This window comes from Hippopotamus amphibius, chromosome 1, assembly GCF_030028045.1.
Source record: "Hippopotamus amphibius kiboko isolate mHipAmp2 chromosome 1, mHipAmp2.hap2, whole genome shotgun sequence".
Taxonomy (NCBI): domain Eukaryota; kingdom Metazoa; phylum Chordata; class Mammalia; order Artiodactyla; family Hippopotamidae; genus Hippopotamus; species Hippopotamus amphibius.
This window is the reverse complement of record NC_080186.1, coordinates 16,727,499-16,751,906: the sequence shown is the minus strand read 5'-3', so window position 1 is coordinate 16,751,906 and position 24,408 is coordinate 16,727,499. Positions and strand designations below refer to the sequence as shown.

General features: G+C 59.7%; 1 protein-coding gene across 1 annotated transcript in view; it reads left to right on the top strand.

The window, feature by feature from the left end:
* The window catches only part of HSPG2 (heparan sulfate proteoglycan 2), a 100,967-nt gene that overhangs the window by 68,457 nt on the left and 8,102 nt on the right, over positions 1-24,408 (top strand). Inside the window, exons 40-81 of the mRNA XM_057699025.1 lie at positions 420-478; positions 669-836; positions 990-1,100; positions 3,129-3,229; positions 3,328-3,508; positions 4,597-4,722; positions 4,870-5,022; positions 5,102-5,244; positions 5,570-5,705; positions 5,787-5,941; positions 6,161-6,311; positions 7,047-7,216; positions 7,303-7,444; positions 7,868-8,019; positions 8,196-8,331; positions 8,429-8,580; positions 9,713-9,848; positions 9,984-10,135; positions 10,509-10,647; positions 10,739-10,890; positions 11,492-11,627; positions 11,744-11,895; positions 12,103-12,241; positions 12,858-13,009; positions 13,224-13,371; positions 14,447-14,598; positions 15,012-15,153; positions 15,484-15,635; positions 16,034-16,175; positions 16,291-16,431; positions 16,740-16,874; positions 17,127-17,308; positions 17,877-18,072; positions 18,324-18,503; positions 18,814-19,074; positions 20,239-20,443; positions 20,974-21,071; positions 21,489-21,755; positions 22,511-22,620; positions 22,823-22,970; positions 23,053-23,169; positions 23,806-23,917. Coding sequence (XP_057555008.1) covers positions 420-478; positions 669-836; positions 990-1,100; positions 3,129-3,229; positions 3,328-3,508; positions 4,597-4,722; positions 4,870-5,022; positions 5,102-5,244; positions 5,570-5,705; positions 5,787-5,941; positions 6,161-6,311; positions 7,047-7,216; positions 7,303-7,444; positions 7,868-8,019; positions 8,196-8,331; positions 8,429-8,580; positions 9,713-9,848; positions 9,984-10,135; positions 10,509-10,647; positions 10,739-10,890; positions 11,492-11,627; positions 11,744-11,895; positions 12,103-12,241; positions 12,858-13,009; positions 13,224-13,371; positions 14,447-14,598; positions 15,012-15,153; positions 15,484-15,635; positions 16,034-16,175; positions 16,291-16,431; positions 16,740-16,874; positions 17,127-17,308; positions 17,877-18,072; positions 18,324-18,503; positions 18,814-19,074; positions 20,239-20,443; positions 20,974-21,071; positions 21,489-21,755; positions 22,511-22,620; positions 22,823-22,970; positions 23,053-23,169; positions 23,806-23,917 — 6,282 coding nt within the window. The remainder of the gene's footprint in view (positions 1-419; positions 479-668; positions 837-989; positions 1,101-3,128; positions 3,230-3,327; positions 3,509-4,596; positions 4,723-4,869; positions 5,023-5,101; positions 5,245-5,569; positions 5,706-5,786; positions 5,942-6,160; positions 6,312-7,046; positions 7,217-7,302; positions 7,445-7,867; positions 8,020-8,195; positions 8,332-8,428; positions 8,581-9,712; positions 9,849-9,983; positions 10,136-10,508; positions 10,648-10,738; positions 10,891-11,491; positions 11,628-11,743; positions 11,896-12,102; positions 12,242-12,857; positions 13,010-13,223; positions 13,372-14,446; positions 14,599-15,011; positions 15,154-15,483; positions 15,636-16,033; positions 16,176-16,290; positions 16,432-16,739; positions 16,875-17,126; positions 17,309-17,876; positions 18,073-18,323; positions 18,504-18,813; positions 19,075-20,238; positions 20,444-20,973; positions 21,072-21,488; positions 21,756-22,510; positions 22,621-22,822; positions 22,971-23,052; positions 23,170-23,805; positions 23,918-24,408) is intronic.

Genomic DNA, 24,408 nt, shown 5'->3' with positions numbered 1-24,408 from the left:
ATCCCTGGGAAGCCTCCTGATTCTCAGGGCTGGATTAGTGCCCCCGCACCATGCCCTCCAGCCCCAGACATGCCCCTCGCTCTCATTTACATAGTTTCCATGTTGGTTTCCCAACAAGTCAGTTCCCTGAGAGCAAGGACTTTATCATGTTTGCTGCTGTGCTTCCATAACCTTGCATAGAAGTTGCTTCATTTGTTGAATGAATGTTTCCCTGAATCCAACCTGCTGTCATTTCCTCACACTCCCCTTTCTCAGCTCTCAGAGGCCCTGTGCTGGGGCCTCTTTGGTCTCTGAAGTCCTTCCAGAGCTCTGAGCCTCCTCACCCCACGCTAGACAAAGAGCTGAGCTGGCTCCCCGAGTCCACTATAGAGCGCTGGGTCCCCTGGGACCTGACAGCTGGTCCTTGTTCCTCCTTACAGGTGTGCCCCAGGATACGTGGGCAACCCCAATGTGCAAGGGGGTCGGTGCCTGCCACAGGGTAAGTGGGACCATGGTCTTGAGTTGAGGTGATGGGCACGGCAGGGGACCCAGGGAGTTTGAGAGATACTAGGTCTGGTGAACAAGGTGAAGGGTGGGGCACGCCAGCCTTTGGGAGGGCAGAGATATCTGAGACAATGGTACACGCTCGGGGCCTCCTGCCTGAGTGGCCTCTCCTGTTCCTCCCCCAGCAGACCAAGCCCCACTGGTGGTCCAGGTCCAACCACCTCGGAGCATAGTACCCCAAGGTGGTCCCCACTCCCTGCGGTGCCAGGTCAGTGGGAGCCCACCCCACTACTTCTACTGGTCTCGTGAGGATGGGCGGCCCTTGCCCAGCAGCACCCAGCAGCGACATCAAGGTACACTTGGCCCCAGGCCCCTCAGCCACCCCAGTGGGAGGGGAGGCACAGGCCTGTCCTTGCCCTGCTGAGATCCTGTAGGGACCCACACGCAGGACTGGGTAGGAGAAGGGGTGCATCTGTACTGATGAGCTCCCATCTCCTCACCACCAGGCTCCGAGCTCCACTTCCCCAGCGTCCAGCCCTCAGATGCTGGAGTCTACATTTGCACCTGTCGGAACCTCCATCATGCCAACACCAGCCGGGCAGAGCTGCTGGTCACTGGTGAGTACCTACTCCTCTGTCCACAAGACTGCCTGTCCTGGGCTGGGCTGCAAACCACAGACTGCTGCTGGTGCATTCATCTACCAGAGGGGGTGGTGGTTTCCTGGACGAGGACACTGACCAGGAAGATGGAAAGGGGTGATGAGGTCAAGACTTCTGTTAGAGGCAGAACTGGCAAGCCTTGACTGTGGTCACTGAGGGAGAGAGAAGAGCCTAGGAAGATGCCTAGGGGTCTGGATTCCAGCAGCTGGGCAAATGGAGTGCCATTTACTGAGATGAGAGAGGCTCCAGCAGGAGGGCATCTTCATTTGGGCTCCCCCCAAAGCAGAGGCTGAGACAAGGATTTGTGTGTACATAGTTTATTTGTGGAAATGAAATGAACCAGGGAAGGGAAGGCATCCAATAAACAGTGTGTCATTGAGCACGTTGCCACCTAGAGCAGTTGTTACTGAACGCAGCCAAGGCAGCCCTGGGAAACTCCAAAGTAAAACACGCTCCTTGGAGTCCGCCGCCCTCAGCCCCAGGGTCTAGGGAGCTGGGGTATGTGGGGTCTAGGGAGCTGAGGTATGTGTACAGCAGCTCGTGTCAGTCGCTGACGGGGCCTGTTGCAGGAGCGTCGATTCCCCTGCACTCTGTCCCACCTCACGGGCAGACACGGTGGTCACCAGTGGCCTGAGAAAGCCCTTGTGCAAAGAAATGCAGCGGCTGCAGAAGTCAGGCAGGCAGGTTCTGAAGTGACGGGGGGATGTGGGTGGGGCACCAGCAACGCCTGCCACCAACAGGTCCCAGGGAACCACATGTTTGGTTTGGGACTTGTTAAAGTTTGAGGGGCTTGGGGAAACCCTGGAGTAGGTACATCAGGCGGGCATTTGGATGTGTGAATCTGGAACTCAGGAAAGAGGCCCCAGTCAAAGAAATGAATTTGGGAGCCATCGGCATAGGGATGGGGTGGGATGAAATTACCCAGGAGAGTGTGGCTTGAGGACAGGGCCCAGGACGGAGCCCCAAGGAGCTCTAACTGGAACATGTCAAATGGAGGAGCAAGGACAGCAAGAAAGTGACAGGAAGAGGCTGGGGGAGGTAGTGAGTTGGAAGTCAAGAGGGGAAACGGCTTCCCAGAGAGAGTGGCCGGCCTTACCAGATGCCCCGGGAAAGTCAGCTACGGGCAGAGCAATAACCCTTGGAGGTCATGTTTGGACAGGAGCAGTTTGCACTGGAGGGAAAGGGTAGAGATAGGATGGGAGTGAGGCGAAGAAGGGATGGGAAGGCAGCCAGTGTAGACAACTCCTTCAAGAGTCTTGGCTCTGAACGGAGGCCCAGAAATGGGGCAGTAGCTGGGGGTCGTATGGGGTCAAGGGGGCCTTTTCAGAGATGGGAAATTCTAGAACATGTTTGTCTGTGGAGCAGAATGAGGGAAAGGAGAGGCTGATGTAGCAGGAGAGGGCACAGCCAGGGGAGGGGGTCCTTGGGACGGGCTCCAGCACTCAGGAAGGGGAGTGGGGCGGCGGGAGGTGGGGAGAAGTCTCATCCTTCAGGAACCAGGAAGGAGGGAAGTGGGTAGATTTGGGAACACGGAAAATCCTGACTAATCATTTCAGTTCTCTCAAGAAGCGTGAGTTGAAGCCACGCAAGTGGAAAGAGGGTTCGGCAGGGTGGAGAAGTTGGGAGGAGGTGTGAAATGGTTGTTTGGGAGGATAGACGCTCAGACCAGACAGAGGAGCCCAGCTAGAGTGAAGTGCCAAGTCTTAAGAGCTCACCTGCGGTCTGTGATCACGCACTGAAGCCAGGGGCATCATGGCGTGAGGTGCTCTGATCACAGCCTGCCGGGTGCTCAGTGCCGGCAGGAAGAAAGTGGGTGATGGGTTTTGGCCAGGATGAGGGAGGGAGGTGCCAGGGAGTGGAATGGAGTCTAAGCCAGACAGGGAAGGAAGTGACATCCGGATGCAGTGATGGAGAGAGAAATAAAGTGGCCACAGGACGGGGGCCTGGCCAGCCCCCAGCTCACTGGGGGGCCTCCCGTCCCTGCAGAGGCTCCCAGCAAGCCCATCACGGTGACAGTGGAGGAGCAGCGGAGCCAGAGTGTGCGCCCCGGAGCCGACGTCACCTTCATCTGCACAGCCAAGAGCAAGGTGGGTGGGGCAGAGAGTGGGCACCGGCGAGGATCTGTTTTTTGGGGTCTCCGAGCCCCACCCTGACCCCCACCCCATCTCCCTTGCCCCGCCTGCAGTCTCCGGCTTACACCCTGGTGTGGACCCGCCTGCATAATGGGAAACTGCCAGCCCGAGCCATGGATTTCAACGGTATCCTGACCATTCGCAACGTACAGCCGAGTGACGCGGGCACCTATGTGTGCACTGGCTCCAACATGTTCGCCATGGACCAGGGCACAGCCACGCTGCATGTGCAAGGTACACTGTTCATGTCTGTGCCCAGCCCTGGCCTTCCTCCACGCGCACCAGGACCAGTGACCACGTCCTCGTTCAGCTGACATTTTCTGAACTACAGTATGGCCAGTCCCGGCCTAGACTCTGAAGAAATGGGGTTGGGGTGGGACGAGCTGGAGCTCTGCACTCCTGCCCTCCATGTTCTGTCGGGAGACAGTAAACGTGGGAACAGATGGAGAAACAACGTATTTACACAGATGACCAGTGCTGGGACAGGAGTAAATAGAGTGATAGGGAAGTGAGAAATGAGATGGGAGAAGGGTGAGCTATACTACGTGGGGTGGTCAGGGAGGGCCTCTCTGAGGAGGTGACACCTCAGCTGAGACCTGAAGGAAAGAGAAGGTGTTCAGTCACAGAAGAGCTGGCAGAGGAAGCAGCATGTGCAAAGGCCCTGAAGCAAGAGCATGTTGATGTGTTTGAGGGACGACAAGGCCAGCGTGGCTGGAGCCATGGAAGGGAGGGTGGGTGAGGAACTTGAAGATGTGGGTAGAGGTGAGCACATGCAGTGGGTCACAGCAGGGAATTCATACTTTGTTCTAAAAGCCACGGACAGGGGACTTCCCTGGTGGTCCAGTGGGTAAGATTCTGAGCTCCCAATGCAGAGGGCCCGGGTTTGATCCCTGGTCGGGGAAGTAGATCCCACATGCTGCAGCTAAGAGTCCCGATGTGCCACAACTAAAGACCCAGCTGAGACCCAGCGCAGCCTAAATAAATATTTTTATTAAATAAATAAATAAAAGCCACGACAGGCCTTAAGTGGGGAAGTAACACGATCTTATTGACTTTTTTTTTTTTTCGGCTGCACCTTGTGGCTGGCCGTCTATTAGTTCCCCGACCAGGGACTAGACCCGGGCCTTCGGCTGCAAAAGCACAGAGTCCTAACCACTGGACAGCCAGGAAGTTCCCCACATGGACATTTTAAAGGCTCCCTCTGGCTGCTCTGTGGACAGATGGCCATGAGGGGCTAGTGTGGAAGCAAAGAGAGTGGCAAGGAGGCTGTTGCCATGGTCCCTCCCCACCCTGACCACATACTCTTTCTCCTCCCTTGTCAGCCTCGGCCACCCCGTCCGCCCCCATGGTCTCCATCCACCCGCCGCAGCTCACCGTGCAGCCTGGACAGCTGGCCGAGTTCCGCTGCAGCGCCACGGGGAACCCCACGCCCACCCTCGAGTGGACAGGTGAGGCCGTGGTGGGGATGACAGTCAGGGCCTGGCTCTCCTGGGTGGGGGTGGGCCCGGGGCAGGAGTTGAGGCTGTGGACGTCAACCTCTGGGGGCCCCGGCGATGCCAATCCCGGCGGGTGCTAACTCCACCTCTCCACGTCAGGGGGCCCCGGTGGCCAGCTCCCTCAGAAGGCCCAAATCCACGGCGGCATCCTGCGTCTGCCAGCCGTCGAGGCCTCGGATCAAGCCCAGTACCTGTGCCGCGCCGTCAGCAGCGCCGGGCAGCACGTGGCCAGGGCCGTGCTCCACGTGCACGGTGAGAGGACGGGGCTGAGCGGGGGTGTCGGGAGCTCACGGCGGCCCAGAGAGGTGTTCTCACAGGGCTCTGTCTGCAGGGGGCAGCGGGCCTAGGGTCCAGGTGAGTCCAGAGAGGACCCAGGTACATGAAGGCCGCACCGTCAGGCTGTACTGCAGGGCTGCAGGTGTGCCCAGTGCCACCATCACCTGGAGGAAGGAAGGGGGCAGCCTCCCCCCACAGGTGAGGATGTTCGTTGAGGCCAGGCCCACGGGCTCAGTGAAGTCCCAGCCCTTGCCACCTGCTCCTCCCATCTCCTCTTCTGGTTCCCTTCACTGCCAAGATGGTGCCCTGCGCAGACCTCCCGGTCCGTGCGTCCCAGCAGGTGGCAGCTGTCAGCCTCCTGCTTTGCTGCCTGGCTCCGCCCGCCATGGTGCCCAGCTGGGGCCCTAAGATTGGCACTGAGCTTGCCTCTACCCTTTATGCCCCCTCTGTCTGCCCTCCCTGGCTGGTCCTTGCCGGGCTGCCTCGGCCCCTCGGGCAGCTGACCCTTCTCGCTGTGCGGCAGGCCCGGTCCGAGCGCACAGACATCGCCACGCTGCTCATCCCGGCCATCACTCCCGCCGACGCCGGCTTCTACCTCTGCGTGGCCTCCAGCCCCGCGGGCACCGCTCAGGCCCGGATCCAAGTGATCGTCCTTCCAGGTGCGGGGCCTCGGGGGCTGGAGGAGTGGGAGGGCAAGCCAGGACTCCCCCAAGGGCTACTCACTCCCTCTCTGTCCCCAGCCTCAGTTGCCGGCACCCCACCAGTCAGGATTGAGTCCTCATCACCTTCTGTGACCGAAGGGCAGACCCTGGACCTCAACTGCGTGGTGACAGGGCTGGCCCACCCCCAGATCACGTGGTACAAGCGAGGGGGCAGCCTGCCTCCCCACGCCCAGGTACGAGGGTCCCTGAGCCCGTGGCATGGGACCTGGGGGTGGTCCTTCACACAGCCTGGCACTCTGCACTCTGCACGAGCAGGGTCCGCCCTTATTTCCCTCCCTCTCCTGCTTTCTGTGTGGAGCAGCTCCGAGCCGAGCCAGGCACTGAGGCGCAGAGGGAGTGGCGACTGTGGCCCTCTCCCCATCCTCACATACCTCTGTCCTCACCTGGCCCAGGTGCATGGCTCCCGGCTGCGGCTGCCCCAAGTATCACCAGCTGATTCTGGAGAATACGTGTGCCGAGTGGAGAATGAGTCAGGCCCCAAGGAGGCCTCCATCATCGTCTCTGTCCTCCACGGCAGCCATTCAGGCCCCAGCTACACCCCAGGTGAGGAGCCGGTGGGACCGGAGGGGGCCAAGCCCTCCGACCTCCCCTCTGTTCCCAAGGATAGTGCCTGTGGTCTCTTCGGTGCCATCAGAACAAGAAGAGGCACTCCAAGCAGGCTTTCAATCCTCCGCTCTCTGCAAGGAGAGATGAGGGGACTGAGGGTGGGGACAGGGTGACCTGACTTACCCGGGACCCCATGGGGAGGGTACTGTTTTCAGAATTCATCAGAAAGCAGCAGAGTCAGGGTTGAACACTGAGTTGGGAGTCAGGCTGACCTGGGTTCAAATCCCAGCTCTACCCTTTATCAGCCTTGAACTGGTTGTTTTATCTCTGGGGCCTCAGTTTCCTCGCCTGTGAAATGGGGACCACGACACTGCCGTGTGGTGTGAGTACACGGTGTGCACTCTAAAGAGGAAGTTGTGCCATTATTGTCTGCATCCTTTGGCCCCACCTGGGCGCTAAAGGACTCTGGTTCCCTGCAAGCCAGTGCAGCTCATCACAGATCAAGGAGCCGTGGGTGGGCATATAGGCCTTGAACTCCAAGTTGAAGATCAGAGAGGGAAAGAGGGATCTGGCTGGCCCTGCTGAGGCAAAAAAGCATGGTCCCAGCCCCAGAAAGGCCTCCCATCTGCCCTCCCAAGCTAGGGCCTGGTCAGATCCCGGAGCCCTCTGCTCCAGGGCTGCAGGGCTGGGGCTCAGGAGCCCAGGCCTCTGACCAGCTCCTTTGCACCCCAGTTCCTGGTGGAGCCCCAGCTCCAGGCAGCACCCAGCCCCTCCGCATCGAGTCCTCCTCCTCTCATGTGGCCGAAGGGCAGACGCTGGATCTGAACTGTGTGGTGCCCGGGCAGGCCCATGCCCAGGTCACGTGGTACAAACGTGGAGGCAGCCTCCCCGCCCGGCACCAGGTACAGTAGCCCCCCAGGGCCAGCCTGCCGGAGGGGTTGGTTGGAGCTGCTCCGGCCTCCTCCTGACCCTCCCTGTTTGCACCCAGACCCACGGCTCGCTGCTGCGGCTGAACCAGGTGTCCCCAGCCGACTCGGGCGAGTACGTGTGCCGCGTAGTCCTCCGCTCCGGGCCCCTCGAGACCTCCGTCCTAGTCACCATCGAGGCCTCCGGCGCTGGCTCCATCCCTGGTGAGTGAGTGCCAGTGACAGGGCAAGCTGGCGGGGGCGGAGAGCCTTCCCAGGGGCTGAGGTCCTAGTGACTCCTGTTGCTGACATGGGAAAGCGGGGTGGCAGGAAGCACACATTGGGGCTGGCCACAGGGCCCAGCCCAGGCGGACTCCACTCCTCTGAGTCATCCCCTGTCTTCCCATCACGGCTCATTCTGGCCACGTCACTCATGTTTCTGCCCCTGCCTCAAGTATCCTCATCTCTCCCACTTCCTCACTCCCTTCCGCAAGGCTAGGCTCCTGCCCCAGCCCACCCCTCACAGTTCCTTAGCTGAGGACCTCAAGCTCAGGCCACTAAAACCACAAGGCTGAGCTGACTCCAGGGTGGACAGTTCTTGCCTTCTCTTCTGGGGAGTGTCTACCACCCTTGCCCCTTTCCGCACAGCCCCAGGATCCGTCCCGCCTGTCAGGATCGCGTCCTCGTCCCCCACGGTGGCCGAGGGGCAGACCCTGGATCTGAGCTGTGTGGTGGCAGGGCAGGCCCATGCCCAGGTCACGTGGTACAAACGTGGAGGCAGCCTCCCTGCACGGCATCAGGTACACGGTGTCAGGAGGATGGGAGGGGGCCAACCAGGCCAAGCTGTGGATAGTGGGTTGGTGGGGGCCGCCCCTGAGCTGAGGGGCTGTCAGTTCTCAGTTCAGAGGAACAGGGTAGGGGGTACCTGCTGGGCTCTGGGAAGCCCCCCCTCACACCCCTGCCTATGGCTGTCCAGGTCCGTGGCTCCCGCCTGTACATCTTCCAGGCCTCACCAGCTGACGCAGGCGAGTATGTTTGCCGGGCCAGCAATGGTGTGGAGGCCTCCATCACAGTCACGGTAACCAGGACCCAGGGAGCCAACTTCGCCTACTGTGAGTGGGACCACCAGGCAGGGCTTGGACTAAAAATGCGGAAAGGCGGGGGCAGCTGCAGAGAACTGGACTGACCCGTGACCGTCTTCTCCCCCAGCTCCGGGTGGCACCCAGCCCATCCGCATTGAGCCCTCCTCCTCTAATGTGGCCGAAGGGCAGACCCTGGATCTGAACTGCGTGGTGCCCGGACAGGCCCACGCCCAGGTCACGTGGCACAAGCGCAGGGGCAGCCTTCCCGCCCGGCACCAGGTACAGGACCAGAGGATGGACAGGCCCAGAAAGGGACAAGAGGGAGGCCACTGAGGAGTGGAGGTCAGGGGTGGGGACGGCTGGAGTCTCCTCTGAGACGGGGAGGCCTAGGACACCACTGCAGAGGTGTGTGGGGTAATGGTTAGAACCCAGCCTCCAGGACCAGCCAGCCTAGGTGTGACTGCTGCTTCCTCCACTTGCTCGCTCGTGGCCTTGGGCAAATTACTTAGCCTCCCTGTACCATATTTTCAGCATCTGTAAAATGGTAATAATAGTAGCTACCTTACAGAATTATCTTAAGGGTGAAATGAATTAATTTGTATGCAAAGTGCTCAGAGCGCTGGCACATAGAAAGTGCTGTGAGCTGCTATTACTGTCATATCATTAACTATTTTTTAAAATATTTATTTATTTATTTATTCATTTGGCTGTGCTGGGTCTTAGTTGCGGCACGCAGGATCTTTAGTTGTGGTATGCAGGCTCTCGTCCCCTGATCAGGGATCGAACCCGGGCCCCCTGCGTTGGGAGCATGGAGTCTTAATCGCTGGACCACCAGGGAAGTCCCATTATTAGCTATTATTATTGATATATTTTATAGAATTTAGGATGCCACTGATTGCAAGACACGCCATTGTTTTATATACCTCTAAGGAGGAAAAAAAAAAAAACCCTGCCATTTGTAATTGTAATTCACTGTAAATTGCATCTTGATTGCAGAGACGTTAAAAAGTGTGTCTAGGGAATTCCCCAGCGGTCCAGTAGTTAGGACTCAGCGTTTTCACTGCAGAAGGCCTGGGTTCGGTCCCTGGTCGGCTAGCTGGGATCCCGCAGGCCACGCAGAGTAGCCAAATAATAATAATAATAGTAATTAATAAAAATAATATGCAGGTTATCTTCTCCATCCTATTTTTTTTTAAGTGTCTAAGAATTGATGGAGTGTGGTGTTAGTGTTTGCCCAGTTCCCCGTGGCGCCTCCTGGCCACCCCCCACTCCTGGGATGAGACACCTGCTTCACCCCTGAGCAGGACAGCGCTAAAAGCCAGTTCTCAGGCTCAGAGTGAGGCAGGGCTGCAGGGTATGGGTGCGAGAGTCCTGAGAGGGCCCCCTCTGACCTCACTTTCATTCTGGCCAGACCCACGGCTCACTGCTGAGGCTCTACCAGGTGTCCCCAGCTGACTCGGGCGAGTATGTGTGCCGCGTGGTGGGTGGCTCGGTGCCCCTGGAAGCCTCCGTCCTGGTCACCATTGAGTCTGCAGACGCTGTGCCTGGTGCGTAGTGCCGAGGGGAGCTCCCCACTCCAGCAATGGCAGGACCCCAGAGATCAGCAGTCCCCGCCTTCACTCACACCCTCCCCTCCCCATCTCCTCCCATCTGGGGATTGACCCTCTGCCCTCTGTCCCCAGCGCTGGGGGTCACCCCCCCCGTCCGCATCGAGTCATCCTCCTCACATGTGGCTGAAGGGCAGACCCTGGATCTGAACTGCCTGGTCTCTGGGCAGGCCCACGCCCAGGTCACATGGCACAAGCGCGGGGGCAGCCTCCCCACCCAGCACCAGGTAGGTGGCAGGAAACTAAGGAGGGCCTGAAGGACCCCCGAGAGTAAGGAGCTTTGAGTTCAGACACTGCTCTGCCGCTTGCCTGGCCAGTCCTTTGACTTCCCTGATCCTCAGTGTCCTCGTCTGTCAAATGGGTTCACACTCTCTACCTCACCTGCCCCAGAGGTAGCAAATGCTGGTGCCCCACTTCTTCCCACTGGACCCAGTACTAACCCTTGGGCAAGGGAATTGAAGGGTTGTGAATGGTGGTTCTCCCTGGAAGAGCTTCCCTAAAGCTCCATCTGTCTGGGTCGGGCTGGGAGGGGGCCAGGGAAGGAAGCGGGAACCTGGCTGTGAGCCCCGTGCCCGGCTCTGAGCCTACCTCCCCTCCCAGGTGCATGGCTCCAGGCTGCGGCTGCCCCAGGTGACTCCAGCTGACTCCGGGGAGTATGTGTGCCGCGTGTTCAGCAGTTCGGGCACCCAGGAAGCCTCCGTCCTCGTCACCATCCAGCAACGCCTCAGCCCCTCCCGCAGTGAGTGTCTCAGGGGTCATAATACGCAGGCTGGGAGGGCCCCTGCACCCTCAGTGGCTCCCACACCCTGCCTCCCATCTTGCCCTCCCAGCCCAGAGTGTGGTGTACCCCATCCGCATTGAGTCCTCCTCAGCCTCCCTGGCCAATGGACATACCCTGGACCTCAACTGCCTGGTGGCCAGTCAGGCCCCCCACACCATCACCTGGTATAAGCGTGGAGGCAGCCTACCCAGCCGGCACCAGGTATGGAACCAGTGGGCGGGGAGGGCAAAAGCTGGGGTTGCCGGCCCTGCCGGGAATCAGGAGGAGCTGTCAGCAGCCCCTCTGTGCTCATTCAGTCATTCAACAAACACTGAGTGTTCTTGCTGGACGGGCCCTGGACCAGTGCTGAGGATACAGAGATAAGTCCCATTGACCTCAGTTGGATCCTGTATAGAACATTCTTTGATTCTCTCACTTACTACATTTCCCTGAGAACCCGCTCCAGGCCAAGTCGTACTCCTGGTGCTACGGATTCAGATGGAATGAGACTGCTGCCTGCCCTCAGGGAGCTCACAGGCTAAAGGGCAAGGCAGACACGCCACGTGCCAGCGCTGTAACAGGCATCCCCGGGGAGGGGCTCCGCGGGCTTTCCGCAGGGCTGACTGTGAGGACAGGACAAAGCCTGGAGGCACAGTGCCCCCAGCCCAGAGCCTCAGGAAGGCCGCTGAGGGAAGTCAGAAGGAGGCCAGGGTCGGCGCAGCCCCGGGCAAGGCAGCGAGGCTGCTGGAGTCCAGGGGCGGCAGCAGCAGTGCCTGAGACGGGGAGGTGCTGCCCCCACCCTCTGCCACCTGTTCCCCTTCAGATCGTGGGCTCGCGGCTGCGGATCCCTCAGGTGACGCCCGCGGACTCGGGCGAGTACGTGTGTCACGTCAGCAACGGTGCCGGCTCCCAGGAGGCCTCACTCATCGTCACCATCCAGGGCAGCGGCTCCTCCCACGGTGAGAACTCCTAGGCCGGAGGTCTAGGCAATCTGGTGTGGAAGAGGCAGCGAGGTCCCAGGCACTGTCACTGTTGTCTGACTCCAGCTGTGTGGTCCATTCCTCTCTGTCCCCAGTGCCCAGCGTCTCCCCACCAATCAGGATCGAGTCCTCGTCCCCCACGGTGGTTGAAGGGCAGACCTTGGATCTGAACTGTGTGGTCGCCGGGCAGCCCCAGGCCACCATCACGTGGTACAAGCGTGGGGGCAGCCTTCCCACGCGACACCAGGTACAAAGTGGAGCCTGGCAGCGGGGTGGGCAGTGCAAGGACAGCCCCCACCCCCCATGGGCAAAGAACCCAAAGCATTTAGCCGGCAGTCCTCTCTCCTGCCCTGGGTAGACAGAGGGTAGCCTCAGCCGGTCTGACGGAGGAGGCCTGAGCCAGCCGGTGAGCCCTCGGCTCCTGGACTCCCTCCTTCCTCATCCGCACCCCTAGGCCCACGGCTCCCGCCTGCGGCTGCACCAGATATCCGTGGCGGATTCAGGCGAGTATGTGTGCCGGGCTAACAACAACATCGACGCCCAGGAGGCCTCCATTGTGGTCTCAGTCTCCCCCAGCGCCAGCAGCCCCTCCGGTGAGTCCGATGAAGACCCGGGAGGGGACTGGGAAACGCAGGCACCAGTGTTTCCCGGGGAGAAAGGGCTCTGTAGTCAGAGCCCTCAGACAAGGGTGGAGGTCCAGCACGAGGGCTCAGCAGAAAGGTGCCCGGTTCACATCCTGCCTGCACCACTGGGGGCCTTGAGGGAGGGAGTCTTCCCCCCTCAGCTTCCGTACCGTCATCAGTGAAGGGGGGATGTCGCTCATTCCAGCCTCACAGAGCTGTCCAATACAGTGGCCACTAGCCATGCATGGCCATTAAACTTTGTTAAAATTCTAAATTCACATCTTCCTGTTTCAAAAACAAAGTGCTCAGTAGCTGCACGTAGCTGGTAGCCACTGCCTCGGACAGTGCGGGTTAATAGAACATTTCCACCATCGCAGAAAGTTTGTGCATTTTGTGAAGGCTAAATGAGTTGATGCACATAAAGTGCTTAGAACAGTGCCTGGCATACTGTAAGTGCTTAGTAAGTGTTAGCTATTATTACTACCTTGGGAGGGTGGAGGTTTCTACAGTTGAGGCTCCCGCCAGCCCCGTTGTTTCCAAACCTGACTACGACCAAAACCCCAACTTGCTGTTTCTGTGCCCCCAGTCCCTGGCGGGGCCACGCCCATCAGAGTCGAGTCGTCATCTTCACACGTGGCCGAAGGGCAGACCCTGGATCTGAACTGTGTGGTCCCCGGGCAGGCCCACGCCCAGGTCACGTGGTACAAGCGCGGGGGCAGCCTCCCCGCTCACCACCAGGTATGGGAGTTGGGGGCAGGACATAGTGGGAGGGCTGCTGGGTGTGGGGGCCCTGGCTAGGGACCTGTCCCCCGAGCTTTGCCCAGGAAAGTGGGCCTGGGAGCCCCTGTGGGGTGCAGGGCCTGCCTGGGTCAGAGGTTGGACTCTGGCTCCAGCCTTCAAGGATTCCGAGTTCCATCTCATTCTGCTCCTCTCCTGCCCTGTCCCTGCTCAGACCCACGGCTCACGGCTGCGGCTGCACCAGGTGTCCCCAGCTGACTCGGGCGAGTACGTGTGCCGCGTGGTGAGCGGCTCTGGCCCGCTGGAGGCCTCAGTCCTGGTCAGCATCGAGGCCTCTGACTCTGGCACTGTTCTCGTCCCTGGTGAGGATCCCTACGGTGGGGCGGGGAGGCTGGAGGAGGGAAGAAAGGAGGGGCCCGGCAGGCCGAGGTCGGGAGCCAGGCCAAGCGGGCTTCATCCCTAGGGCCTGAGAGCACGGGCTTTGGAGTCTCCCTTGTGTGGGCTTGAGTCCCAGCTCCTCTGTCCACGCTCTGAAATGTTACACGAGGGACTCCTCTCTGTGGGTCGCTTTCCTCACCTGTAAAGTGGGGCTAGTAGAGCTCTTGCAGCAATTACACAAGTTCCTTAAAGTCCCTTAAAGGCTAGAACTGCACCTCTGGGGTCTGAGAGGATGATTTAAGGGGGTGCCCTGATTAAACATTCTTCATATTAATAGTGGTATATTAAGGAAAAAACAGCAACACGTCAAACCTGTCATGATTGCATGGAAATCATTGCCTGTAGTGGGGCTGTGTATTTAAGGGTTTTCTTAAGTGAATCAACTGAAAGGAAAGTGTAAAGGAATTAATAGCACAGGGAGCACTTGGCCGTAGCAGGTATCGTGATAACAGTACCTGAACTGCTAAGTAATGAACGTGATACGCACATACCAGGTGCTGGGCCCTGGTATTCTTACAAATACTAACTCATTTCACTCTCACAATAACCCTTTGAAGTAGATATGATTGTTCTCTGTTTTACAGGTGGGGAAACTGAGGCACAGAGAGGTGAAGTAGCTTTCCAAAGATCACACAACTCATAAATGGCAGGGCTGGGTTTGGAACCCAGGCAGTCTGGCCCCAGAGTCTGGCTTCTTAGCCACATACTGTTCAAGTTTGGGAAATGTTAGTGATCTGTGTGGAGCTGCCTGGCCCTGAGCCCGGGCTGCCAGTGGCGCTGGGAGCACCAGAGATGGTGGGGCCATGGTCTGGGGCGGGGCTGGGAGAATGAGGGGCCTCTGTGCCCTAAGCTAACCCAGCTGCCCCAGGCCTCAGGGGAGGGGTAAGGGGGGAGTCAAGGCTGTTTCCCCGTGGCCCCTGGTGTGAACACCTGGGCACCCAGGGGCAAGGGCTGAGGGCACAGGGAGTCCCAGCTCACCGACTTCTTCCCATGCCCCAGCCCCAGGAGGAACCCCACCCATCCGCATCGAGACCTCCTCCTCCCATGTGGCCGAAGGACAGACCTTGGATCTGAAATGCGTGGTGCCTGGCCAGGCCCACGCCCAGGTCACGTGGCACAGGCGCGGGGGCAGCCTTCCCGCCCGGCACCAGGTATGGAGCCTGGAGAAAGCAGGATGTGGGCACTCTCACCTCACCTCGTCCCCTGCCCGGGAGGGAAGGTAGCCCCAGCATCCAGGGCTTCAGGAAAATGGCGGCAGGAGATCACTGGGAGTTGGGAGGTCAAGAACAGGCTGGGCATGGTAGGGCCGTCACTGGCTGCCCAGCACCTTGGTGTGAATTAGAAAAGGACAACTCTTACGCGTGACACTGGACTGTCTCCTGCCAGAAAAAATGTAACAGTAAACATACTCCACAATGTGTAATATCAAAGGGGGTCGCCTTTGGCAGGAGGCAGCGTCCGCAATGGTACATGACGGTCCTGGGGTCCAGGTATGAGAGCGCTGGGGCATCTGAGGGCCTTGGCCCCCAGCTTACTCTCCCCATTCTCGCCCCGCCCCGGCCAGGTCCACGGCCCCCTGCTGAGGCTGAACCAGGTGTCCCCTGCTGACTCTGGAGAGTACTCCTGCCAAGTGACCAGCAGCTCAGGCACCCTGGAGGCTTCTGTCCTGGTCACAATCGAGGCCTCCAGCCCAGGCCCCATTCCTGGTGAGTGACAGGAGCAGTGGGCGGTGCTGGGGCACAGGCTTGGGGGCCCCTTCCTGGCCTTGCTCCTCCTGCTCCCCAGCAGGGCTCTAGCCCTCGGCTCCAGAAAGGTCCTCCAGCCCCTTTCCCAAACACTGGGGACCAAGGTCTCACCATAGCATCTTGGTCCCCAGGGGACAGAGGCCGTTCTTAGGTCAGTGGCGCTCAGCCATGTCAGTCGCTCTCAAGCCACTGCACCTCCAGGAGGACCAGCTGGTACTCCCTGCCACCACCTTAGGTCTCTGCCTGCACCCTCAGGGCCTCACCTTTCTCACCCACCCATTGTGCCCACAGCCCCAGGACTGGCCCAGTCCATCTACATCGAGGCCTCCTCCTCCCACGTGACTGAAGGACAGACCCTGGACCTGAACTGTGTGGTACCCGGGCAGGCACACGCCCAGGTCACATGGTACAAGCGTGGGGGCAGCCTCCCCGCCCGGCACCAGGTACAGGGGCCAGGGATGGGGAGGATTCCAGGGCAAGCAAGGTTGGACCTGCAGTTGCCGTCTGCATCCCAAACTCCTTCATACAAACCCCGGCCTGCTTGGGGACCCCAGGGGATAAAATACTTCAGGGGGAGGCGTTCACCAGCCTGGGAGTCAAGAGACCTGCATTCTTCTCCTGGCTTTGCTGCTGAATCATCTCCTGCGCCAGTTTCCTCCTCTGTAAAGGGGATGGATTGGACTTGTAGGAATTCGTGAATGAAGCGTCCTCATCCCCACCAGCTGGAGCCCTGAGCTCCTGAGACCCAAGGGGGCACACGGGCACCAGCACAGCCGGGCTTGGGGACTTGCCCTGTCCCGAGTGATTTGGCACGATGGCCACCCCCTCCTCACTCTGACAGACCCATGGCTCCCGGCTGCGGCTCCACCACGTCTCCCAGGCTGACTCCGGAGAATACGAGTGCCGCGTGGTTGGCAGCTCAGGCCCTGAGCAGGAGGCCTCGTTCACGGTCACGGTCCCGCCCAGTGCAGGGTCTTCCTACCGTGAGTGAGGCAGATGCCACGGGCAGGGGGAGGCAGGGAGACCCTGGAGCGAAGGCCGAGGGTGGGGGACGTGAGCCTGTGCAGCCCTGTGGAGCACCCTCTGCCCCCTCCCCAGGCCTCAGGAGCCCTGTCATCTCCATCGACCCGCCCAGCAGCACCGTGCGGCAGGGCCAGGATGCCAGCTTCAAGTGCCTCGTCCATGAGGGGGCGGCCCCCATCAGCCTTGAGTGGAAGACTCGGAACCAGGAGCTGGAGGGTGAGCCAGGGGGCAGCGTGGGGGGGCTGGGGGTGGATGTGAACGCAAGACGACCACCCCTGGCGGCTGGGCAGAGGCGACCCCGGCACCAAACACCCTGTGTGACCCCAGGTAAAGCCTCTCTGGATGGTGAGAGGACTGGACCCGGCAGCCTCCAAGGACTCATTTCTCAACCATCTGTGACCCTGTTCGCTGGATACACCCAGACTGGAGGGGTCAGGGGCATGGGTCACTGGTGCGCCTACTGGCAGCGCCAAGGCAGCAGGACACCCTCACTGACTGTACCCTTCTTGATGTCAACCCTGCAGACAATGTCCACATCAGCCCCAACGGCTCCATCATCACCATCGTGGGCACCCGGCCCAGCAACCACGGTGCCTACCGCTGTGTGGCCTCCAACGCCTACGGCGTGGCCCAGAGTGTCGTGAACCTCAGTGTGCACGGTGAGGGCCTTCCACCCCCTCGGCTCGGCCTTTCTGCGCCCAGCCCCGATTCCAAGCTCAGAACCTCCAGGCTTAAATCCCGCCTCTGCCACCGCCTCCCTCTTGGGCATTCTCCCTCTCTGAGCCTCAGTCTCTACATGGGTGCAGTGGGGAGACTGGTGCCCACCGGCAGTTACTGACAAGGGGGCCATGACCGTGCACGTGAGCCGCAGAGCCCTGCGCCTGTATCAGTGATGTTATCCGTCTGTGCAGGGCCCCCTACCGTGTCTGTGCTCCCCGAGGGCCCTGTGCGGGTGAAAGTGGGAAAGGCCATCAGCCTGGAGTGTGTCAGTGCTGGGGAGCCCCGCTCTTCTGCGCGCTGGACCCGGATCGGTGCCCCCACCAACCTGGAGCAGCGGGCACACGGGCTCATGGACAGCCACGCAGTGCTGCAGGTAAAGCGTGGCTTCCCCTGGTCGGAGGCCACGGGGTCTCATCTCTGGATCTGAAGCCCAGTCAGGGCCCATCCTTGAGCAGAATCTTGGAGGAAAGAGTGGTGGATGGAGAGATGGGTGATGAATTGATGGAGAAAGGAAAGGATGGGATAGATGATGATGGGCAGATTGGAAGACAGTCAGGAAGAAAGGAGGAAGGTGGAAGAAGGAAGGGGTAGAAGGATGGGTGGTTGGGTGGGTAGGTGGGTGGATGGCTGGATGGATGGATGGTTGGATGGATAGATGGGTGGAGGAGTGGATAGGTGGGTAGATGGGGGTAGATGGATGGGTGGAAGGATCGGCAGGTAGATGAGGGGATGACATATGGATGGATGGAAAGATGGGTGGGCGGATATGTGGATGGATAGACGAATGGGATATCTTGAGTGTGAGCCCTCAGCTGTGAGCTAGTCAAACAGGAAAGCTAAAAACAAAGGGATGGGGAGAGGAAAGAGGTAAAACGAAGCTGTGGGCTGATGCCAAGGTCTCCCTTTGGTGCTGCCATAACCAACATCCTTGCTTCTTCCAGATTTCATCAGCTAAACCAGCAGACGCGGGCATCTACGTCTGCCTCGCTCAGAACGCACTGGGCACAGCACAGAGGCGAGTGGAAGTGATTGTGGACACGGGCACCGTGGCCCCAGGCGCCCCCCAGGTCCAGGTGGAAGAAGTCGAGCTGACCGTGGAAGCTGGACACACGGCCACCCTGCGCTGCTCAGCCACAGGTGTGGACGGGCGCTGGGACCCAGGGCAGGTAGAGCAGCGGGCCCTGGGGCCTGAATTTAGACACAAGAGACCTGAAGATGATGTCATGCTCAGGGAAGGGGCTTTGCTGCCGGCAGTCTCCCAGTGATGGCTGAGGTGCCCACTTAGGACCCCCCATGAAGGAGCAAGCTCACCCAGGTCCCTTCCTGACCACCCCACCCCCCAGCCAGTCCTGGGGCAGCTCACCAACCTCTGCCACTCCTCTCCACAGGCAGCCCCACGCCCACCATCCACTGGTCCAAGCTGCGCTCCCCGCTGCCCTGGCAGCACCGGCTGGAAGGTGACACGCTGATCATCCCGCGGGTAGCCCAGCAGGACTCGGGCCAGTACATCTGCAACGCCACCAGCCCCGCCGGGCACGCTGAGGCCACCATCGCCCTGCATGTAGAGAGTAAGGCCCTTGTCCACCCTCCTTGGGCTACCCTCTCTGCACCGCACGGAGGTCTGAGTGCTCCATCCAGGCTACCCCCTGGACAGAACCCCAGGAACCCCATCTGGAGGGTCGCATGCACCTCAGGCCCCAGAGCCTGCCCTAACCTAAAACCCACGTCCCCTCCCGGGAGCTTTGCTTCCCTCATCCCCAGTCCCCTGGGCTCACCGTTCAGCTTCCCTGATCCTTTGGCACATCACTGGGACCCAACACCTGCTCCCATCCTGACCTCTGCTCTTGGCCGCCCTGACCTCTGTGTTCCCGACCCCAGGCCCGCCGTATGCCACCACGGTCCCGGAGCATGCCTCGGTGCGGGCCGGGGAGACGGTGCAGCTCCAGTGCCTGGCTCACGGGACGCCCCCGCTCACCTTCCAGTGGAGCCGTGTGGGCGGCAGCCTCCCTGGGAGGGCGACCGCCAGGAATGACGTGCTGCTCTTTGAGCCTGCGGCCCCGGAGGACTCAGGCCGCTACCGCTGCCAGGTCACCAACAAGGTGGGCTCGGCTGAGGCCTTCGCCCAGGTGCTAGTCCGAGGTGAGCAGCCCCAGCTCAGGCTGGATAGAAGGGGTCAGCTTTCCTCCAGGCACTGCTCTGAACCCTTTACTTACCCCACAACTGGTGCCTGGGGACCCCCCCCACCTTGGGGGCATGAAGACCCCCCCCATCACCCTAGCTGGAATGCCTTCCTTTCCGCTGTTCTCCAAGGCCCGAGGCAGGCCTGCCTCCTCCAGGAAGACCCCCGTCACTGTGTTCTCAACAACTTTAGCTCTCGCTGCTGCATCCCTCCCTTGGCATTGACCTCACACTGCCAGGGGCTGTGTCCATGAGTACCCCAGCCTGCCTCTCCTGCCAGACTGAGGATGCTCAGGGCAGGGCCTAGACCTGGTCATCTCCGCAGCCCTGGGCTTGTCCACCACGGCACCCAGAACAGGCTGTGTACGTGCTGGACAGTGACAACAGTGAATGGGTGACAGGGCAGCACCCACCCCCGGATGCCCAGGGTTTCAGTAGCTCTCCAGGGAATCCAGCATCTCCGTGGTCTTCTCCAGAGCCTGGACTGCAGGGAGCCCGGGTCCTGGGGTTCAGTGCACAGCTCCATCACTTGATGGTTGTGCAACCTCGGCCAAGTCAGTGAGCCTCGAGCCTCCTTGTCTTCATCCTGTAAAGCAAAGAAGGCAGTGCCAGCACATTGGCTGACTTAGGAAGATACACATACGTAGAGCCCACGGCACCTAGTAGGCACTTTGGTAAACGGTGATAATATGCACTCGACCTACGCTCCCATCCATCCCCTGCACCTGGGCATGTAGGTACCTTCCCCTGGGATCCTCCTGTTTTAGACTAGAGCCATGATGGTCTTTGCTGTCCTTTCTTCAAATGTCTGAGTCTTTCCAAGATCGACCTCTCCCGCTCTCGCCTTGGGCTGCCCTCTCCTCCCGAAGGCCAGGAGCTTGTGGAAGCGCAGCCCAGCGCTGCACAGACTCTTATTTGTGTTGGTTGAATGACTGCACGAGTGAGCAGATGAACGAATCTGCCAGTGAGAGGTCTTTTTTCCTGGTCAGAGGCGCAAACAGGAGAAGAACATCCTTTGAATGTTAGGATGGGGGTTTCCTGGGTCCTGGAGGGGCATTGGGGATCTCTCTCTCTCTCTCTCACACACACACACACACACACAAAACCTCATATCTGTCCCCGCAGGCCCCTCCGGCTCTCTCCCTGCCACCCCCATCCCAGCAGGATCGACGCCCACCGTTCAGGTCACACCTCAGCTGGAGACCAAGAGCATAGGGGCCAGCGTCGAGTTCCACTGTGTTGTGCCCAGCGACCCGGGCACTCAACTCCGCTGGGTCAAGGAAGGGGGCCAGCTGCCTCCTGGCCACAGCGTGCATGATGGGGTGCTCCGGTGAGTGGGGGTGGGGGTGGAACTGAACTTGGGCACCCCAGCCCAAAGCATGCAGTGGGGCTGTTAGATTCCCTGTCTTAGTGGGCTTAGCATGAAACAGTGGCCTTGGGCAAGTCACTTCACCTCTCTGAGCCTCAGTGTTCTCAGCTGTACAGTGGGTTATGTGAGACCTAAATGAGATCACCTGAAACACTTAACAGTGCTTAGCATATAGAAGGCCTTCAGTAATCAGCGGCCCATATTCATGTTATTGTTAAAGCAAAAAGAACAAGCTCTGAGGCCAGATATATATGACCCAGATCTTAGCTCTGCTACTTGATAACTGTGTGATCTTGAACTCTAGACCACAACGTCTTGGTCTAAAGTGGGGGTGGTGACACTTGCCCTGCCTACCTCCCTCCCTGCCCTGGTTTTGGGGAGACTAGAGGTTTATATCACGTGCTGATCCCTGTCGGCTTTTAACTCCCACCCAATTGCAAAGTATTCTCACCGTTTTTATTCACTGATGTCTTATTATTGTTTCTTCACAGAATCCAGAACTTGGACCAGAGCTGCCAAGGGACATATGTTTGCCAGGCCCATGGACCATGGGGACAGGCCCAGGCCAGTGCCCAGCTGGTTGTCCAAGGTAGGAGGGTGGCTTCAGGCTTCTGCTAAGAGCAGGGGACAGAGATGAAGGGCACAGGAACCATAGTCCCCAAGAAACCCCTTAAATGTGTACAAATAAAGAGAATTATTCGATTGTATCTTGCTTGCCTCTAGCATAGAGTAAGGGGGCTTGACAGGTATTACAAGGGAGAGAGGAAGAAGGGAGATGGGCGGAGTGCGTGGGTGCTCAGACAGGCCAATGAAAATGACGGTGGGTGCACAGGTGTGTAAACGAATAAACAAAAGAGCACACAAGCGAGTGTGCTAAGGAGTGGATGCACAAAAAGATGAATGTCTCGGGCCCCGGCGCCCACCTTTTCCGGGGCAGCCTGCGGCCTCTGTGAGCCCAGGCCCGCAGCGGGCTGGCCTCACCCTGCTCTGCCTCGTCCTGCCCCAGCGCTGCCCTCGGTGCTCATCAACATCCGGACCTCGGTGCAGACCGTGGTGGTCGGCCACGCCGTGGAGTTCGAGTGCCTGGCCCTGGGCGACCCCCAGCCTCAGGTGACATGGAGCAAAGTGGGAGGGCGCCTGCGGCCTGGCGTCGTGCAGAGCGGAGGCATCGTCAGGATCGCCCACGTGGAGCTGGCCGACGCGGGACAGTACCGCTGCACCGCCACCAACGCCGCGGGCACCACCCAGTCCCACGTGCTGCTGCTGGTGCAAGGTGAAGGCTGGCAGGGATGCCCACGGGGCCGGGGAGCGTGCAGGGGCTGCTCACGCGCCGTCTCCTGCCCTCCCACGTTACTCCCCCTTCCCGCTCCCTTGGGGATTTTCAACGTGGTGTATTTAGGGAGCAGATTTGATAACGAGCGAGTGCAGCAGGGGATAGAAGTGAGTGTTCCTCTGGGGCAGCTGGAACTTGCAGGGAAAAGCTACACCATGGGGCATCGAGGGGAAATCAGTTAAGGAGTCCTCACCTGCTGGAGCGGCTGCTCTGATGAGGGAGACTTACAGCCAGGTCTGATGGCAGAGACAACACAAACTCAAAGCAGACATAAAAAATAGTAAAACATGGGCAATGGAGGATGCCGGGCAGGCATAATCTGTATGTTCTTCAAAGGCTATTCCTCTTCACCCCAAGCACTATGACTTGACCCCGAACTGACGCACACTGCCCTAGCACCACTTTTTCAGGTCCCCAGAGGGCTGCACAATTTTCCACCCAGGTGTGTTGAGGTTCAGTCTGCGGTGTCAGTTGGGCCTGTCCCTGAGCCCAGGCTCAGCCTGGTTCCACCTGTGCAACCAGGAGTGAATGGCTACTAATTCCCTTTAAACCACAGTTTCCTCAGCTGTGGAATGGGGATATAGTGCCTCCCTTCCAGGGATGGTGTGAGGATTAAACGAGTCAGGGCACAGGCTGGGCTCACAAACAGTAGCTGTCATGAGGTTGATGGCCTGTGCCTCCTCCTCCCCTCTCAGCCTTGCCCCAGATCTCAACGCCCCCAGAGGTCCGTGTGCCCGCTGGTTCTGCAGCTGTCTTCCCCTGCATGGCCTCTGGCTACCCCACTCCTGACATCACCTGGAGCAAGGTAAATGCTGGGCAGGGGACCAGCGGGCGTGCTTGAGGGCCAGGGACCAGGTTGTCACCATCTTGGTGCCCCCGGGACCTGGCCCAGGCTTGGCACAGAGTATGTGCTCTGCATCTGAGGGTGGGCCCCCAGCGGGGATGGGAGACAGGCCCCGTGGAGGTGCGCGCCAAGGCCAGGGTTCAAAGTGCCGGTGTGTTTGCAGCTGGATGGGAACCTGCCGCCCGACAGCCGCCTGGAGAACAACATGCTGCTGCTGCCCTCGGTCCGGCCCCAGGATGCAGGCACCTACGTCTGCACCGCCACCAACCGCCAGGGCAAGGTCAAAGCCTTCGCCCACCTACAGGTGCCAGGTGAGACCATGCACCCCGGGATCGGCAGTGCCTCACCCACCACCTTGTGGGTGTCATCTTGAACTGTGCTTTCTGCCCGCAGAGCGGGTGGTGCCCTACTTCACGCAGACCCCCCACTCCTTCTTGCCACTGCCCACCATCAAGGATGCCTACAGGAAGTTTGAGATCAAGATCACCTTCCGGCCCGACTCGGCTGATGGTGAGCGGGAGAGGAGCTGATTGGGGGGGCCCGGGGCTGGGGGTCCCCAAAGTCACTGCCATCGGGGTATGAGCCCTGGCAGCCCCCTGTCCTCAGCCTTCCCTGCCCCAGGGTCCCCAGGACAGCCGGCCCACCCCCCCCCTGGCTCTCTCCTGCCTCCTCTTCTCCATCCCCCTCTGTGATACCTGTGCCCAAGTCTCCCCCAGTCCCTCTTCGGTCCCCATCTCCCTACTCCTGTCTCTGCTCCTTCTTCCTTCCCCCATCTCTCACCCTTTCCTCCTCCTCTCTCTCTCTTTCTCTCTCTCATCTGTCTCCTCCCACTTCTTACGGGTCTCTGACTTTCACTGTCCAGGCCTCCTTCTCTACTCGGGTGAGTCTCTGCCTCCCTCTCCTCCTTCGGGTAGACCCTACAGTCTAGGTGAAGCAAATTCAGCTTTCTAGGGGCTCTCAGCAAGCCCCTTCTCTTTAGGGCCCCATCCTGAGCGTGAGACACCCTGGCTTTGTGGGGTGTGCTGGAGGGAGGGACAGCAGTTAGCGAGGGGAAAGGCTCACAAGCTTGGGCCATTCATCCTGGGGCTGGACAAACAGGGAGCCCGTAGCTGGACAGGAGGCCCTAACACAGCCGTGCCCGCCCAGGGATGCTGCTGTACAATGGGCAGAAGCGGATCCCGGGGAGCCCCACCAACCTGGCCAACAGGCAGCCCGACTTCATCTCCTTCGGCCTCGTGGGCGGGAGGCCCGAGTTCCGGTGAGACCTTTGCCCTCCCCATTTATAGGTGAAGCAGGGCTGGGGGACTAGATTGCAGGACTTCCGTCAGGCACACACCACCTTGGACTGAGTTGTACGAAGGAGGTTCTAGAAGAAGGAGATGTGGCTGTCGCCCCCGGTGACCTCCGTTCTGCTGGAGTCAGCCCAGTACACCAGCAGGGTGGCAGAGGAAGCGGCCTCAGACTTGCACAAAACTGCAGCAGAAGTACCCAGCGTTGCTGAGTGCGTCCTTCCAGGGTGGGGCTGCTGCAGGCCAGAATTCATTCATTCATTCATCATTCATTCATTCGTTATTCGCTGAATACCATGTGCCAGGCATTGATACAGAGAGAAACAAAACAGATCAAGTTCTGGCCCTTGTGGGAACGTATATCCTAGTTGGGGAAGACCAGCCACAAACAAGGAAGAAAAGAAACAAGATTTTGAGGGAGGAGTGCTCAGACGAACAGTGAGGCCAGGTGCTAGGCTGT